The following is a 14,289-nucleotide window of genomic DNA, read 5'->3' as shown; positions in this document are numbered from 1 at the left end:
TGGTGCATTGTCTTTGAGTTGTGCGCCTTTTGGCGTTATCTGGTCCAACACTATGTGAGACTAGGCTCTAAGGAAAGCTGTCTCGGGTGTGGACCAATCAACTTCAAGGACAGTGCATACATTATCAGAGTTGTGTTTTTTGTTTGCATTCCGACTGCAGGTATTGTGGTCTATGCAAACATGACTCCTTGTAAAAAAGGTGTCAGTTTTGTTGCCAGATAAAAGGGTAAAAAAAACAATTATCAGTGACACTACACCTCCACCTTTTAACCCAAAATAAACAAATAAATAATCAATCCTCGCGCATCACCACATTGTAAATGTCAACTCGACCCTCTTGAAGCTTACCAGCTGGTCTCGAACGGTGGAATCATCAAATCTACTCTGTCGACGCGTTGCAAGATTATTTCATTTTTTTCTCAGCCCAGCGTCTACACACACCGCCTTATCATTACCGTAGCGATTAACGATTGAAACACGATAAGCAATTAAAGTTCCTCTTGACCTTGATGTTATTAATTGAACCTGTTAATTTTAATGTACTAAACTCACGAAAGAATGTAACCTTGTCAAGTTCCCCCATGATGCTTTGCTGCAATGATCATGTCAATAAATATAGAGCCACAATTCACAACACAAATTGTACGTTTTTAGTAAAAAATACTTTATTTTTTTATTCCAGTGAAAAGACTGTAATCACAATAACAAGAATAATTTACAGCCGTATACGTCTACTGCTGGATGAAGGCCCTCCCCCCTACCCCCTGTTGGTCATGGGGGTTGTATGGCCATACTTCACCACGCTGGTCAGTGCGCGTTGGTGAAGGGGCCCAGGACTGGTGCAGATATCGCTCGCCAAGCAATCGAACTCAGGTCACCAGGTTCACAGTGCATTGTGCTTACACCTGTGCCATCACTCGACCCGAAAGGACATTTGGTAAGAACAACAACAACAACCTTCACATGCGAATCATCTCAGCGACAAATTATCGATGCCACTATCGCATTTTAACCCTTCAGGTGAGCAAAACAAGGGAAACGAATTGACGGTTTAACATTAAGCGTAGTCGTGGCACATGTTGTGGGTGATAACTATGGTTGTTGAATGACAATCGCTAGAGTGGTCATCGTTTTCAGCATCGATTTACCGTTTCCGAAAAACTCGGGCATCAACAATCAATTGCAGTCGAGTCGTTCAAACCCGGTGGCCACCTTTTATAGGGCCCGGCGGCTAGGCCTGAATCACCACGTGTCCCTCTCGCTTCTCGGTTAAAAGGTGCAGCCCTGAAATAGCCTGCTCACGCCCACTGCTGGTGGAAGGGTCTCCACCGGAGGGAGCTCTAAGAGGGCACGGGCATTTGGACTACCCTTCCCCGGCTGGAAGGGATATTGGGAGAGGTGAGCGTAGCCACGTTTTACCCTCGCCGCACGCTTGCTGCCGATTGATTGCGGTTACACCTCAACACACCCGCAGCAGCGGCAGGGGCGGTGGCTTTTGGCGAAACGTCGAACAAAAACGGCCACTGGTATCGCGCGCTTTCAGGTGCGCTTCTGCGGAGCGTTTGGAACGCTCTTCCTTCCGATATTAGAAAGCCACTGAGGGGGAGGGAGGTTATGCAATTTTAAGTCATCATGTAGATTGAAAACTCATTTCTTTTTGTGTTACGTTGTTATCCCCCCCTACCCCGCCGCACCTACGATTAGCGCGGTTGGCTACGTACGGCGCGAAAGAAGTTCAACGTACATACGCGCATGCATACGAAAGAGGGGACGGGATTTGGTGGGGAAATACGCAAAAAGATACAGATTGGCGGAAAAGGAGGTGAGAGGGGTGGGGACGAGGGCTTCTGTGCTTAGAGGGGAAGAGACAATCAGGGAATCAACTCGGAGAGGCATTCCTGCCGTGCCACCGCCTGCCCTGCACGCGTCTGCGCTGGCGTTCACGGAACAATAACGAGCAGCGGTCCCCTTAGCAGGATCACAACGCGTCGACTGACGTGCACATTCATCCAGTAGCGGAACGAGCGTGGGGGCAAGGTAGGGGGGGGGGGTTGCCTTGCCCCCCAAAGCTACGAGTTGGAGCCCCCCTTGATAACCAACATGAGACAACTCAAAGGATTGGGGCCCCATCTGACCGATTCGCCGCACCCCCCGTGAGCTGAGAATGTAGCTTCTACGCCACCGCGACAATTCTCAATGCGTGGCAAGCCGGTGACCGGGTGTTTTTTTTTTATATAGATACAATTCTTGTTTATGTGGCCACTACTTAACAACAACCCTAGCAAAACACGCATATATAAACACGCGAACCATTCTGTGTGTCCACTCAGAAACAACGCAGTCCATCGGCCTGTCGACTTTCCAGACCGATATGAATCCAGCAACAGGATTCGTGTAATTTTTTCAAACGCCAGTTTGCTTGCTTTGAACAATACTCATAGTTTGCAAACACGACAGGGGGTTGCTTGCTTAAGAAAATTATGCTGCTGCTTCTGCTGCTGGAAAGCGTTGGTCTGGGAAGCCCGAAAAGACCGTTGGCTAAACGACGACCTTGCTTGTTCGGTGGAGACACATAACAGCATTCTGTTCATATTTGTTTTAACATTGTTCAGTAGTAATTCTTGACCTCTTTACACGTGTGTGTGTGTGTTGCAGCTGCGAGGGTGGGCAGCGATCGGGTGTCTAGAGACTCGCGCTGTTTGGTTTCGGTGGAACGCTCAGTGCACGACAACAGCTCCCATGGTTTCCAGACGCAGCGTTGCACTGCGCTCCATTCATTCATTTGTACATCATCAACATCAACAGAAGCCAGCCTGTTGTGTCACCGTACACCGTAGCCTGTATCAGCTTTAAGTTGCTATGAACACGGTTGGGTTTTTCCTTTTAAAAAGAAAAAAATTCTATAAACACGTAGCGTTAGCATTTTCCCCAGCGCTAAAAATGACGCCGAAACTCAAAAGTAAAACTTGTTTACGAGTGTACAAGTACCCACGAAGTGCATTTGCGTAGAACACCAGCCGCGCAAAGTGTTTTATTCTCCCGGACGTCGCCGTCGTCTCTCCGATAATGATTTTACGGGTTGTCTGACTTTCGCAAGCATTGCATTGTCACATCCACGAGGTAAACGTTTAATATTTTAAATATGATTTAAAAAAATAAGAATCCTGGCCACAACGTGGGAAAATGACACCCGGTGGGAAAAACGAACTGATCCCCAACATCACCCACGATGCCTCCTTGCCTACCGCCACGGGGAGCCGCGTGTGGGTTTGGCAGGCTTGTGAACGTACCACCCCGTTCTAGTGGCAGCGGCACTGCAGAGGCAAGATGCGAACTACCTGTCCTGGTGTGGAGGAGCTCGGTGGGATTCATCCCGTTCATGACACCTGCTGGATATATTTGGAGTTTGCGTGTCTCTCGCTCTCTCTCTCTTCGTAGTCACGTGCATTTCTCTCCCGGTCCTCCGGTTTTTTCCCCTCCACATTTTAGAGTATTTGGCTGCGATAAATGTCCACGTGGTAAGCCACTTCGTTGAGCCATCATTAGCGGTCAGGTCGCTTCTGAAAAAGAGCTACATAGCTCAGTGGGCCTTACCTGGTAAACAAAACATAGGTTAGTTGAGGTTACATTTTGAAATGTCCATCTTCTCTTGGATGCTTCCATTATAGCGTTGGTGTTCTACTGCGCGCCAGCGTGAGTCTGTACAATCCCATCGCGGAAAGTACAATAATTCGTGGAGAGTACAAGATTTCCAGCGTCCAGTTGTTTCTGTATAACAGCTCATTGTTTGCAGAACAATCCCAGCTTCCGGTTCCTTCATTATTCATGCTCAAGACTTCACCGGTGACTTTTGATCGACTGTAAAATCAGTAGAAATTCTGTTTGGCTGCAAAAAAAAAAGACATTTCTCGTCAAACTGAAAAAAAATATCTCATGCAGCATTTTTTTTTAATATATAAAAAAAAACTAAAACGACACACACACAGGCGCAATCACTTTTTTTGTGGCCGCTCAAAAAAAAACGTCGTACGTTTCAACTCACCTCGCGGTAGATCAACAATGGCCCGCACTCTTTTTCTCGTCAACTGCAAATCACTTCGGCGCCTTTCAAACTCAATTCGGCGGCGGCTGCCGCTGCCGGAGAGGGCTGTGAAGGGTGACATTTTAGAAGAAAAAATAAAATTGAGTTTTTTTTTACGGTTTACGATATCGGGGCTGCAGCAACTTGGGACGCGCCATCGAAGGGAGCAGAAAAGAATAATAAACACGCTCCGTTGTGCTCACTGCCAATAACGCGCGCACTCGATTATCGGAGAAGATGTAGGGATCTCTCCGCCCGTTTGCATTCTGTCCTCACCATGAAAGCACACGGTACAGTCTGTTCTCCTCGAACACGTGTCTTTACGTGATTCATGTATTAGGGAACACATTTTTCTATTCCGTGGATGCGAATTGGATATAGCGCGGTTGAGCGGACAGAACTACGTCGGCGCGAGTAGGAATAAGCGTAGCATCGCACGAGGCGGGATGCTGCTGGATGCTTCCAGATGCTACCCACGCAACTCAGTCTTTGTTCATCCTGCATACGCATCTCACGTGTTATTACGGACCATGCTTTACCCCGATATTATATATTATTTATTATAACGCATCTTTTTTTCCATAACACGGTTGTCCTTCGGGAACGCAACCACTACCGCGTTGTAGGAGAACAGACTTGTACACAAAGTCAATGACATTTCAGAAGGTAGTTGTAGCAGCAACCCTGGAACGTGACTTCGTCAAAAAGTTATCAGGGGGTGGCAGCGAAAAACTCAGGGCATGATGGGGCCACGATACATTCGATGACTCGACTTAAAGAATTTAGAAGGGGGGGCCACATTACCCCCCACACCCCATTCCCCCGAGATGCCAGATGCTACGGGACCGAGAAGGTGTGGTTTTTATTTTTGTTGACTAGATCAGTCGACTCACCGTTGTATCGGTTGTGGCAGGCTTGCCATCTGCCTTCCCGAGAAGCTGTTTAATATTCCACAGGGCTAAGTGTCCCGTCCTCTCCCTCCATTTCCTTAAATACACACAATGTTTTGTTTGGGGTGGGGATGGGGGAAATTTTATGACATTTGAAAGGCGAGGCTTGGTCGGTAAGTGGGCGGCTCAATTTATTTGCATAAAAAAAGCACCCAACGGCCATCGCAATTGTTGCATTTCGCGATTTTTTTTTTTAAAAGGTTCGTTGGTTAACGTTTCGGGAAACGCAAAAGTAACGGCTTGTCTTCGCGCCGGTAAAAAAATTGTGAATTCGAATGGCAATATGTTCGCGCGGGTTGCGGCAAACGATTTACCGTTTAAACGTGAATATCAATGTGTCTCAAGTACGAAATTAAATCAGAAAGCACTACGGAGTGCCGTGGCTGCCAGACTGACACGTGGAAAAACTAATTTTCTTTAAAATGCACTTGTATGTGTGTATGTATGTATGTGAATATGAGTGTGTATAGAAGTTGTGTCCTGGAAAAAAAAAACGTCGTAAGTCACAAAACATAATTGTCCACAAAATTGTCCACAAAGTAGGGTGTTATTCAAAGTTGGAGGATTAAGTGGATGAAATTGAGCGAGTGATTTGTTGCGTTCATGGTGTGGCCATGTGTGGGGAGGTGATACAGTGAAAAAAAATGTGTCATGCAATAAAACCAGCAAGGGCATCCCTCGTTATGTGTGCATGGGTATGCATGTGTGTAAAAATGACCATATCTGTGTGTTTTTGTAAGTGAAAATATGAACGTGTGTGTGTATGTATGTGAGTGTGTGGGGAGCGATAGTGCAGCGGTTAGCGCGCTGCGCCATGAACCCGGCGACACGGGTTCGATTCCCGCTCACTGCCAACATCAGTGACGATTATCTGAACCGGTCCCGGGCCTCCCCTAGGTCGACTCAGCCTCAAATGAGTACCTGGTGCGGTGTGTAAACATTGCCACTAGGGAGACAAAGGCGGTCGGGCGTGGTGTTGGCCACCCACCCCCTCGTGTGTCGTGCCGACCTTCACAGGTGCTTGCTAACAGCACTTGCCCCAACAGTCTGTTAAGGCTATACAGGGTGTCTTTGTATGTAAGTGCATGAGTATGTGCTTTAGTCTGGAAGTCTGCGGGGGACAAATTAATTCTTTGGCGGAGGAGGGAAAACTTTAACCGTGAAATTTTACAGGCATTTTCAAGCTCTGATATGAACATGTACCTGTGGGCATGCCCAACGATATTTCTACAGCAAAATATACGACCGGCGTTTAGAATGAATACGCACCGAGCGACACATTCCATTGAGCGAGCAGTGTGCCTGTTGGCTGTTCATGATAATCCAGCATCCTTTCACTGCTAGATGACGGCCTCCATCCGTCACCTTCTTGCAACGTACCAACCCATCTAGCACCTGCATACGAGCTCATGTCGAAGTTCCATCTCCGGCGGTGGACGTTCGTGTCGAGCATGTTGCCTCCTTTTAGGAGGGCACTCCGAAGTGAATCTCAAGCCGCCGTCTATCGTCTCTCGTAGCGACCAACTTTCTTTTTGATAATTGTTTTTTTACCCTTCTATCTGGCAACAAAACTGACACCTTTTTTTTTACAAGGAGTCATGTTTACATAGACCACAATACCTGCAGTCATAATGCAAACAAAAAACATAACTCTGATAATGTGCAGCTTTCCTTAAGGAAAGCTGTCTCGGGTGTGGACCAATCAACTTCAAGGACAGTGCACATTATCAGAGTTATGTTTTTTGTTTGCATTATGACTGCAGGTATTGTGGTCTATGTAAACATGACTCCTTGTAAAACAAAGGTGTCAGTTTTGTTGCCAGATAGAAGGGTAAAAAAACAATTATAGGTTTTTACTGGCAAATGAGGTTCCAATGGTGTAAAAAACTTTCTTTTTGTCTATAGATTGCGTGCTTTCTCCCATTCACTCTCTCCGTCTCGATGTAATTCTCAGCGTGCACCTCCTCCAAGCTCCTTTGCACATGTTTCGGACGACGTCGTTGCGGGCACGCGCTTGTGTTAGGAGCGCCATCGGCACCCAAAGACGCGATGTGAGGGGACTGTGGTTGGACACGGCGAGTTAGGGGTGCCTCGGTGGCTCGGAGGTGTTAACTCCCTCGCCTGGTATGCAGGAGGTCGTGGGTTCGATCCCGACCCTGACTCCTGTATCTTTGGAGTTTGCATGTCTCGTGGTCACGTGGATTTTTGTCCAGGTCCTCCGTTTTTTTTCCCCCTCCGCATTTAGAAACATGCGGTTACAGTGATAATAGGTTTTTCCCATTTTTTTCTGGCAACAAAATGCGGTTACAATATTTATCTCCCATAAATTTCCACGTGATAAGCCACTTCGTTGGGCAACCAATTGTGGCTTCTGTAAAAGAGCTCTGAAGCTCAGTGGGCCCTTACCTGGTTTAAAATTTTACAACAACAAAAAATAGTTTTTTTGTTCAGTTAGGGGACAAGCGAGGGAGACTGAGCGGGTTAGGTCGAGGCCGCCGCTTCAACTCCCGCAGGCAGGGCCCCCCACGCCAGACCCCCCCCCCCCCCCACCTGCAGATGCAGAGGACGCAGGCCGCGACGGCGGCCACGAGGAGCGCGAGTCCGACGGCGGCCAGGGACGTGGCCAGCCACTGGCGATCGCCGGCGCCCTGCGCGTCGTAGCTCTCGATGTTGAAGGAGGAGCACCGCTCGCCCCCAAACCCCGCCACGCACCTGAGCGGAGCGCGGCGCCGCCAAACACACGGGCGGCGGGAGAGGGCAGCGTTAGCGACGGCGGGAGGGGCACGGCTTTTATTGTACGCGCGCGCGTGTGTGTGTGTGTGTGCGTATGTTGGCATAGTAGGGGGCACAGGTGGGTCATTTTAGTCACTCAAGCTGTTGGCACCTGGGTACGTTTCGTGACCTCCTGCCGGCGGGCGTTCGACACTTCACGTGCCCTTAAAGTGCACCTAGCCTGGCACAGGCGCCGTGGTGATGTCACTGCCACTTAGTGGCGAATGGCGATTGTTGTTGTGTGTTGAAGTTCTTTCGCACCGTACGTAGCCGACCATGCTAATCGGAGGTGTTCACGGGAACGTATGTGCGTATGTATTTGAACTTCTTTCGCACCGTACGTAGCCAACTGTGCAGTGCTGGATTATCGAAGTAGCACAAGTAGCATCTTCTACGGGCACTTTAAAGGGCCCCGCACTAAACGCTTTCAAGCTATAAATTCCGGTTCAGTGATTCTGCACTTGCTCTATTACTATAGTACGATACTGCCTTAAACTTTTATGAACGACTGGGTGTTTAAGGTGAACGATTTGTCGTATTATCTGGCTGTATAGCAAATAAAAGAATACAATAACTTGACTATGCAAGTAAAAAAATTTGTATTTTAATATTTACGTGTTTTTATTTTATTCAGGGCCCCTTAATAACATATGCTACAGGCCCCGCGCTAGCTTAATCCGGCACTGCAACCGTGATAATCGGAGGTGTTCACGGGAACGTAAGTGTGTGCATGAATGTTGAACTTCATTCGCACAGCACGTAATCAACTGTGCTAATTAGAGGAGCGCGCTCATCATCGCACTCATGGCACACAAAGCGCTTGCCACAAACGAACCGCAGTACCGCCCCTGATCTCGTCAACGAGCATAAACCATCATCACGCCAACTCCGCTCATCCTCGCAGCAGGAGCAGCAGCAGCGGCGGCGGCGGCGGCAGCAGCAGCAGCTTTGTTCGACGGCTCGCAGCTTTTGGCTGCGAGCCGTCGAACAAAGGCGGTGGTCGCCGCATCGCGCGGCGCTTTCAGATGCGCTTCTGCGGCCGTCTGGAACGTTCCTCCCTTCCGATTGTTAGGAAGTGACTGAGAGCTATGCACTTTTAAATCATCCAGATTGAAAACTAATTTCGTTGGAACTGCTTTTTGTTTAGTTTGTTGTCCTTCCCCCGCACCTCCGATTAGCACGGTTGGCTTCCTACGGTGCCAAAGAAGAAGTTCAACATGCATGCACCATGAACCTCGAGACAAGGGGTCTGATGTGTTAACCGGTAGATAGCGCCATCATGTGGGTGGCACACACACACACAAGTATCAACAGCAACAAAGATCCCCAGTGTAGCCTGTAACAGACTGTAGGGGCAAGTGCTGTTAGCGAGTAGCACCTATGAAGGCCGGCACGGCACACGAGGGGGGGGGGGGGGAGTGCCAAACACCACGCCCGGCCGCCTTTGTCTCCCGATGTTTTGCACACTGCACCAGGTACTCATTTGAGGTTGATTCGACCTAGGGGAGGTCCAGGACCGGTCACTGGTGGTGGCCGTGAGCGTGAATCAACCCCGGGTCGCCGGGTTCGTAGCGCAATGCGCTAACCGCTTCCCGCACACAAAAATAAACCCTGCACAGCAACAAGATGTCTATGGGGGGGGGGGGGGGCAGGACAGCAAGCAGGTTCCAGAGTTTGACGGCTAGCTCTTCCTATGCCCTGCAGGTGTGAGTAACCAGGAGGTCACAGCAGCAACATGATTCACTCACCCCACCGCAAAGCCGCTATATTAGGAGTGAGTGCGTCATCGCGCCTGCTCAACATCGGGTGCGGTTTTGACAAAAGCTACCAAAGGTCATGGTTTTTTTTTGGCCGGAGCAGTATGGGTTCCAGGAAGGTTGTCCCTGAAGCCTCTCGACAGGGAGCATGAACCATCGCCACGCGAACTTTGATCATCGCAGCAGCAGCAGCAGCGGCTTTCGGCTGGCCATCGAACAAAGACGGTCACCTCGTCGCGCGCTTCTGCGTCCGTCTGGAACGCTCTTCCTTCCGATATTAGGCAGCCACTGGGGAGACCTTATGCACTTTTAATCATCTAGAACTGCCTTTTTGTGTTTAGTTTGTTGTTCTTCCCCGCACACCTCCGATTAGCACGGTTGGCTACGTACGGTTGCGAAAGAAGGTCAACGCACGCACACGCACATTTGCAAGAACAACGAAAAAAAAATCTGGATTTTGTCCCCTGTTTAAATTATTCAGATCAAAAGTGGCAGGCGCTGTTTAGTGGGACGGGGGGGGGGGGCTATGATCAGTGGGCGGGGCCTATGATCAGTGGGCGGGGCCTATGATCAGTGGGCGGGGCCAATGATCGGTGGGAGGGGCCTATGATCAGTGGGCGGGGCCTGTGATCAGTGGGAGGGGCCAATGATCGGTGGGCATGGTCTATGATCAGTGGGAGGGGCCTATGATCAGTGGGCGGGGCCTATGATCGGTGGGCGGGGCCTATTTTCGGTGGGCGGGGCCTATGAGCAGTGGGCGGAGCCTATGATCGGTGGGAGGGGCCTGTGATCGGTGGGCGTGTTTCGTGGGCGTGGCCTTATAAAGGTATTGCAGGGCTGATGGAGGGGAGTATCTGCCACCTTCACGGCGTGTCCCTGGTTTGAGCTTCCAAAAATAAAATATCATCAGCTTCGGTCGTGACTCTTCGTCGTGCTGCGGCCCAGACACCGCGCCCACACTCAACTCACTTGCACATGGGCTTGTTGAGCTGCACGACGAGCATGCAGTCGCCGCCGTTGAGGCAGAAGTGGCGAAGGTGCTCGGGGCAGTCGGTGAAGTGGCTCCGGGGTTTGCTCCCGCAGTCCCGGCAGCCGGGCTCCGCCGTCCGGTTCCAGCCATCGGACCCACCCCGCCTGGCGGTGTCAGGGACGCAGGCCCTGCAGCCGGAGGTCACCAGACCCCTCCCCTCGCCGACCTCCGTTCCGTTGTTCTCCGTTCCATTGTTCTCCGCGCCGGGTTCCGTTCGCACGGGGGACGGCGGGAACACCGACGCCTCGCCGCCCCGGTCGGCCACGGTCGTGGTGTTGGTGGCTGCTAACCGCACACGTCGGGAGAGACAACCCCGCGTTAGTGAACGATGGCACCTGAGAACGGCCCGGCGGTAGCGTAGAGGTTAGCGCCCTTCGCTACGAACCCCAGCCACCGGAGTTCGATTCCCGCTCACAGCTACCAACACCGGTGATGATTATGTGAACCGGTCATGGGCCTCCTCTGTGGCCGGGCGCGGTGTTGGCCACCCACCCCCTCGTGTGCACCGTGCCGCCTGCATAGGCGCTACTCGCTAACAGCACTTGCCCCAACAGTCTGTTTAGGCTACACGGGGGATCTTTGTCTTTGTGAGGGAGAGAGAGCCGAGCTGGCATTGCTGAGAGGCAGCGCTCACCTGTGACCCAGCACTTTGGAGGTTGATGGATCAGGTTAGTTACTAAACCTGCTGAAGTTGGCCCAGGGGATTGCAGCACAGCAAGTGAGGCTGTGAACTCACCGGTGCAGAGCTGTGAGAGCTCTCTAAAATATATAAAATAAAATAAAAATAAAAAATAAAAATATGTTAAAACCACGACGTTTTATATTTTTTACTGCCAGTATGCTCACTCAGGTTAATAACTATTGTTGCAGTCTACATTATAGACTGTCAGTACACTCACCAAACTTAATAACCAGGCTACAGTCTACATTAGTATTTTTTTGTTTTGTATAATTTCAATTTTAATCATTTTATGTATTTATTTATATCTACGTGACTTTACCGAAAGAAACAAAAAATGTGAATTCCTGCAGTCACGAAAGTTTTAAGTCAAAATATTATGAAGCTCATGGATTCAAATTGCCCTGAAGTTCATGGAAATCGGACGAGACAAGATCACGCAAAATAACCGTCACATCTCTTCCCCTTGTTTTGTTTCTCCAGAGAGGAGTCGCACCACCACCACCACCACCACAATCTCACGCGCCCGTAAGGGAGACAAAGGAACAGCAGCGGTATCCAGACAGAGCAATACCGACAGCAGCAGCAGCACCATCTGGCAAAGGGGAATTGGGTAAAAATAAAAAAATAAAAATTTTACAAATGCGCCACGGGCTCGCAACATTTGACGCGGACTTGCAGTCGGTTTGTCGTTAACCCGCTGGCAGCCCCACGATTTCACGGCACAGCCACCGCCTGAGAGGGCCCCCCCCCCGCCCGTGCCTCCCGTGCGGGAGCCTCGTTTCTCACCGCGGGTTGACGGCGACGGCGCCGATCCGTTGGCCGCTGGAGGCGAGCCGCCGAAGTGGCCGCCGCAGGCCGTCTGCGCGCCGGAGAGCTCCAGGAAGCGCTTGACCGTCCCTTTGGGGCGCGAGACAAACGCGGCGCGCGCCGCAGGGAACGTCACTCGCCCGGAGAGCGACGACGCCGGTGGCACTGACGCGGAAAATTCCGACGCACGCTCGCGGCGTTGATTGTCGCGCGGTAGGCGGTGCGGTGGTCGAAACCCGCCCGGGCGGTGCCAACGGCGGCGCTGGCCGGGAGGTTTCGCCGTGCAGCGTTTTAGGAAAATGCGGTGACGCCGGGAGTTTTTCGCTCGACAACCGCCGGACCTTTGACCCCTTTTCGCCTTCAGCTGTCCCGTTGGCAAATGCGCACGCACGCGCTTCTTGGCCGCGTCGGAACCCGTTTCCGTCATAAAGGGGCGATGTGATGTCTTCTCGAATGCGCACGTTTGTCAGATGCAAGTAAAGTGGGTCGTGTTAATTGGTATTCTCGATAAACAAAAAATATTCGGGCTCAGCATATATAGAGTATTCACACGTACAGAAAATTACTATTCGTTCAACGTTGCAAATTTGATTTTTACACGATGCATTCAGAGTGAGATTAAATAAATGTGAATTTGAAAAAAATTGAAATCGGCAGTGTGCCAAAAAACACAAACACTGAACGTACAGTAGGCATATACATTCATAAATGGTTGATTCTTTGACACACACAAAAACAGAATTTTTTTTATAAATCACGAAAAAGTGCACTATTAAGGCGCACTGCATGTATGGTGAACTTGAGAATAGATTTCAATTGATTAATGAACCGTGCTCCAAAAAAATCACGCGAAAGCTGAACAGCACGCAAATCTGAATGTACATTGCAACCATTCAATTGGCTTCGCATCGTGCCGTGAGGACCAGGCTGGCCCCCGCGAACGTGCGCCGGGCGAGGGTGGGGGCGAGGGTGGGGGCGAGGGTGGGGGCGAGGGTGGGGGCGAGGGTGGGGGCGAGGATGGGGGCGAGGGTGGGGGCGAGGGTGGGGGCGAGGGTGGGTAGGGCGCCCACTCGAGACATCGTCGTGCGATGCCAGCGGCAGAGACCAACCATCGAAGTGCGCAGGCGGTGCGACCGCACGGGAGCCCACGGGCACCGGCGATGAATTTAGCTCCAAAGCCGCCCACGCTCCGCTCGCCGCGCCGCACGCCGCTCACCGGACTTGGGGACGGGCGGCACCGCGACGATCGCCGACGGCCGCATGGAGTCCCCCTGCATGTGCACGAGGCGGCGGCCCGAGCGCTTGTCGAGTCGCACGACGGTGCGCCGCGCCAGCGTCGTGAACCACACGCTGTCCCTGTAGACCGCCAGCTGGTCCACGGCTGCTCACCCGCGCACAGACGCAAGCGCGAGGTCACGGCCGCCGCCGTCGTCACGGTCGTCGTCGTAGCGATCATCGTCACGGTCAATCGTCACGGTCATCGTCACGGTCATCGTCGCGGTCATCGTCACGGTCGTCGTCGCGGTCGTCGTCACGGTCATCGTCACGGTCATCGTCACGGTCATCGTCACGGTCATCGTCACAGTCATCGTCACGGTCATCGTCGCGGTCATCGTCACGGTCATCGTCACGGTCATCGTCGCGGTCATCGTCGCGGTCATCGTCACGGTCATCGTCACAGTCATCGTCACGGCCATCGTCGCGGTCATCGTCAAGGTCATCGTTATGGTCATCGTCACGGTCATCGTCACAGTCATCATCACGGTCATCGTCGCGGTCATCGTCGTCGCGATCATCGTCACGATCATCGTCACGGTCATCGTCACGGTCATCGTCGCGGTCATCGTCACGGTCATCGTCGTCGCGATCATCGTCACGATCATCGTCACGGTCATCGTGGTCACAGCAGCAGCGCGGGGTGGCTCTTCAAGAGATTGCACCGCCCGTTATCGATGTGCTTGAGTGAGCCGGGCGCATCACAGGCAGGGGGTGCCTTGCCACCCTCCCCCTGGCAGCCAAAGCTACGAGTTGGAGGGGGGGGGGGGGTGGCCCCCTTGACAACCACCACGAGAGATGTTTTCAACGACGGTGTAAAAGAACAAAGCTCATTTAAAATGCGGTTAAAATTTATTTTAATGAAAATGCTTTCGTTTAGAAGTGGCTGCATTTTGTGAAGACGGAGCGCCCCTATGGTGTTACATGTTCGGGAG

At 51.4% G+C, this 14,289-nt stretch overlaps 1 protein-coding gene across 4 annotated transcripts in view; it reads right to left on the bottom strand.

The window, feature by feature from the left end:
- Window positions 1–640: 640 nt before the first annotated feature.
- Window positions 641–14,289, bottom strand: part of LOC144720593 (pro-epidermal growth factor-like) — a 41,003-nt gene continuing 27,354 nt past the window's right edge. For 3 of the 4 annotated variants that reach the window (XM_078597442.1, XM_078597438.1, XM_078597441.1), the window contains 7 exons: window positions 13,296–13,460; window positions 12,059–12,169; window positions 10,530–10,875; window positions 7,582–7,743; window positions 4,975–5,068; window positions 4,043–4,147; window positions 641–3,886 (listed from right to left, as the gene is read on the bottom strand). In XM_078597442.1, coding sequence (XP_078453568.1) covers window positions 4,082–4,147; window positions 4,975–5,068; window positions 7,582–7,743; window positions 10,530–10,875; window positions 12,059–12,169; window positions 13,296–13,460 — 944 coding nt within the window. In that variant the 3' untranslated portion in view covers window positions 641–3,886; window positions 4,043–4,081. The remainder of the gene's footprint in view (window positions 3,887–4,042; window positions 4,148–4,974; window positions 5,069–7,581; window positions 7,744–10,529; window positions 10,876–12,058; window positions 12,170–13,295; window positions 13,461–14,289) is intronic. The other variant, XM_078597439.1, reaches the window with a different exon arrangement.

Source organism: Lampetra planeri, chromosome 9, assembly GCF_965212315.1.
Source record: "Lampetra planeri chromosome 9, kcLamPlan1.2.h2, whole genome shotgun sequence".
In the NCBI taxonomy this organism is placed as follows: domain Eukaryota; kingdom Metazoa; phylum Chordata; class Hyperoartia; order Petromyzontiformes; family Petromyzontidae; genus Lampetra; species Lampetra planeri.
Note: the sequence above shows the minus strand (reverse complement) of the source record. Positions and strands in the feature narration are given on the sequence as shown.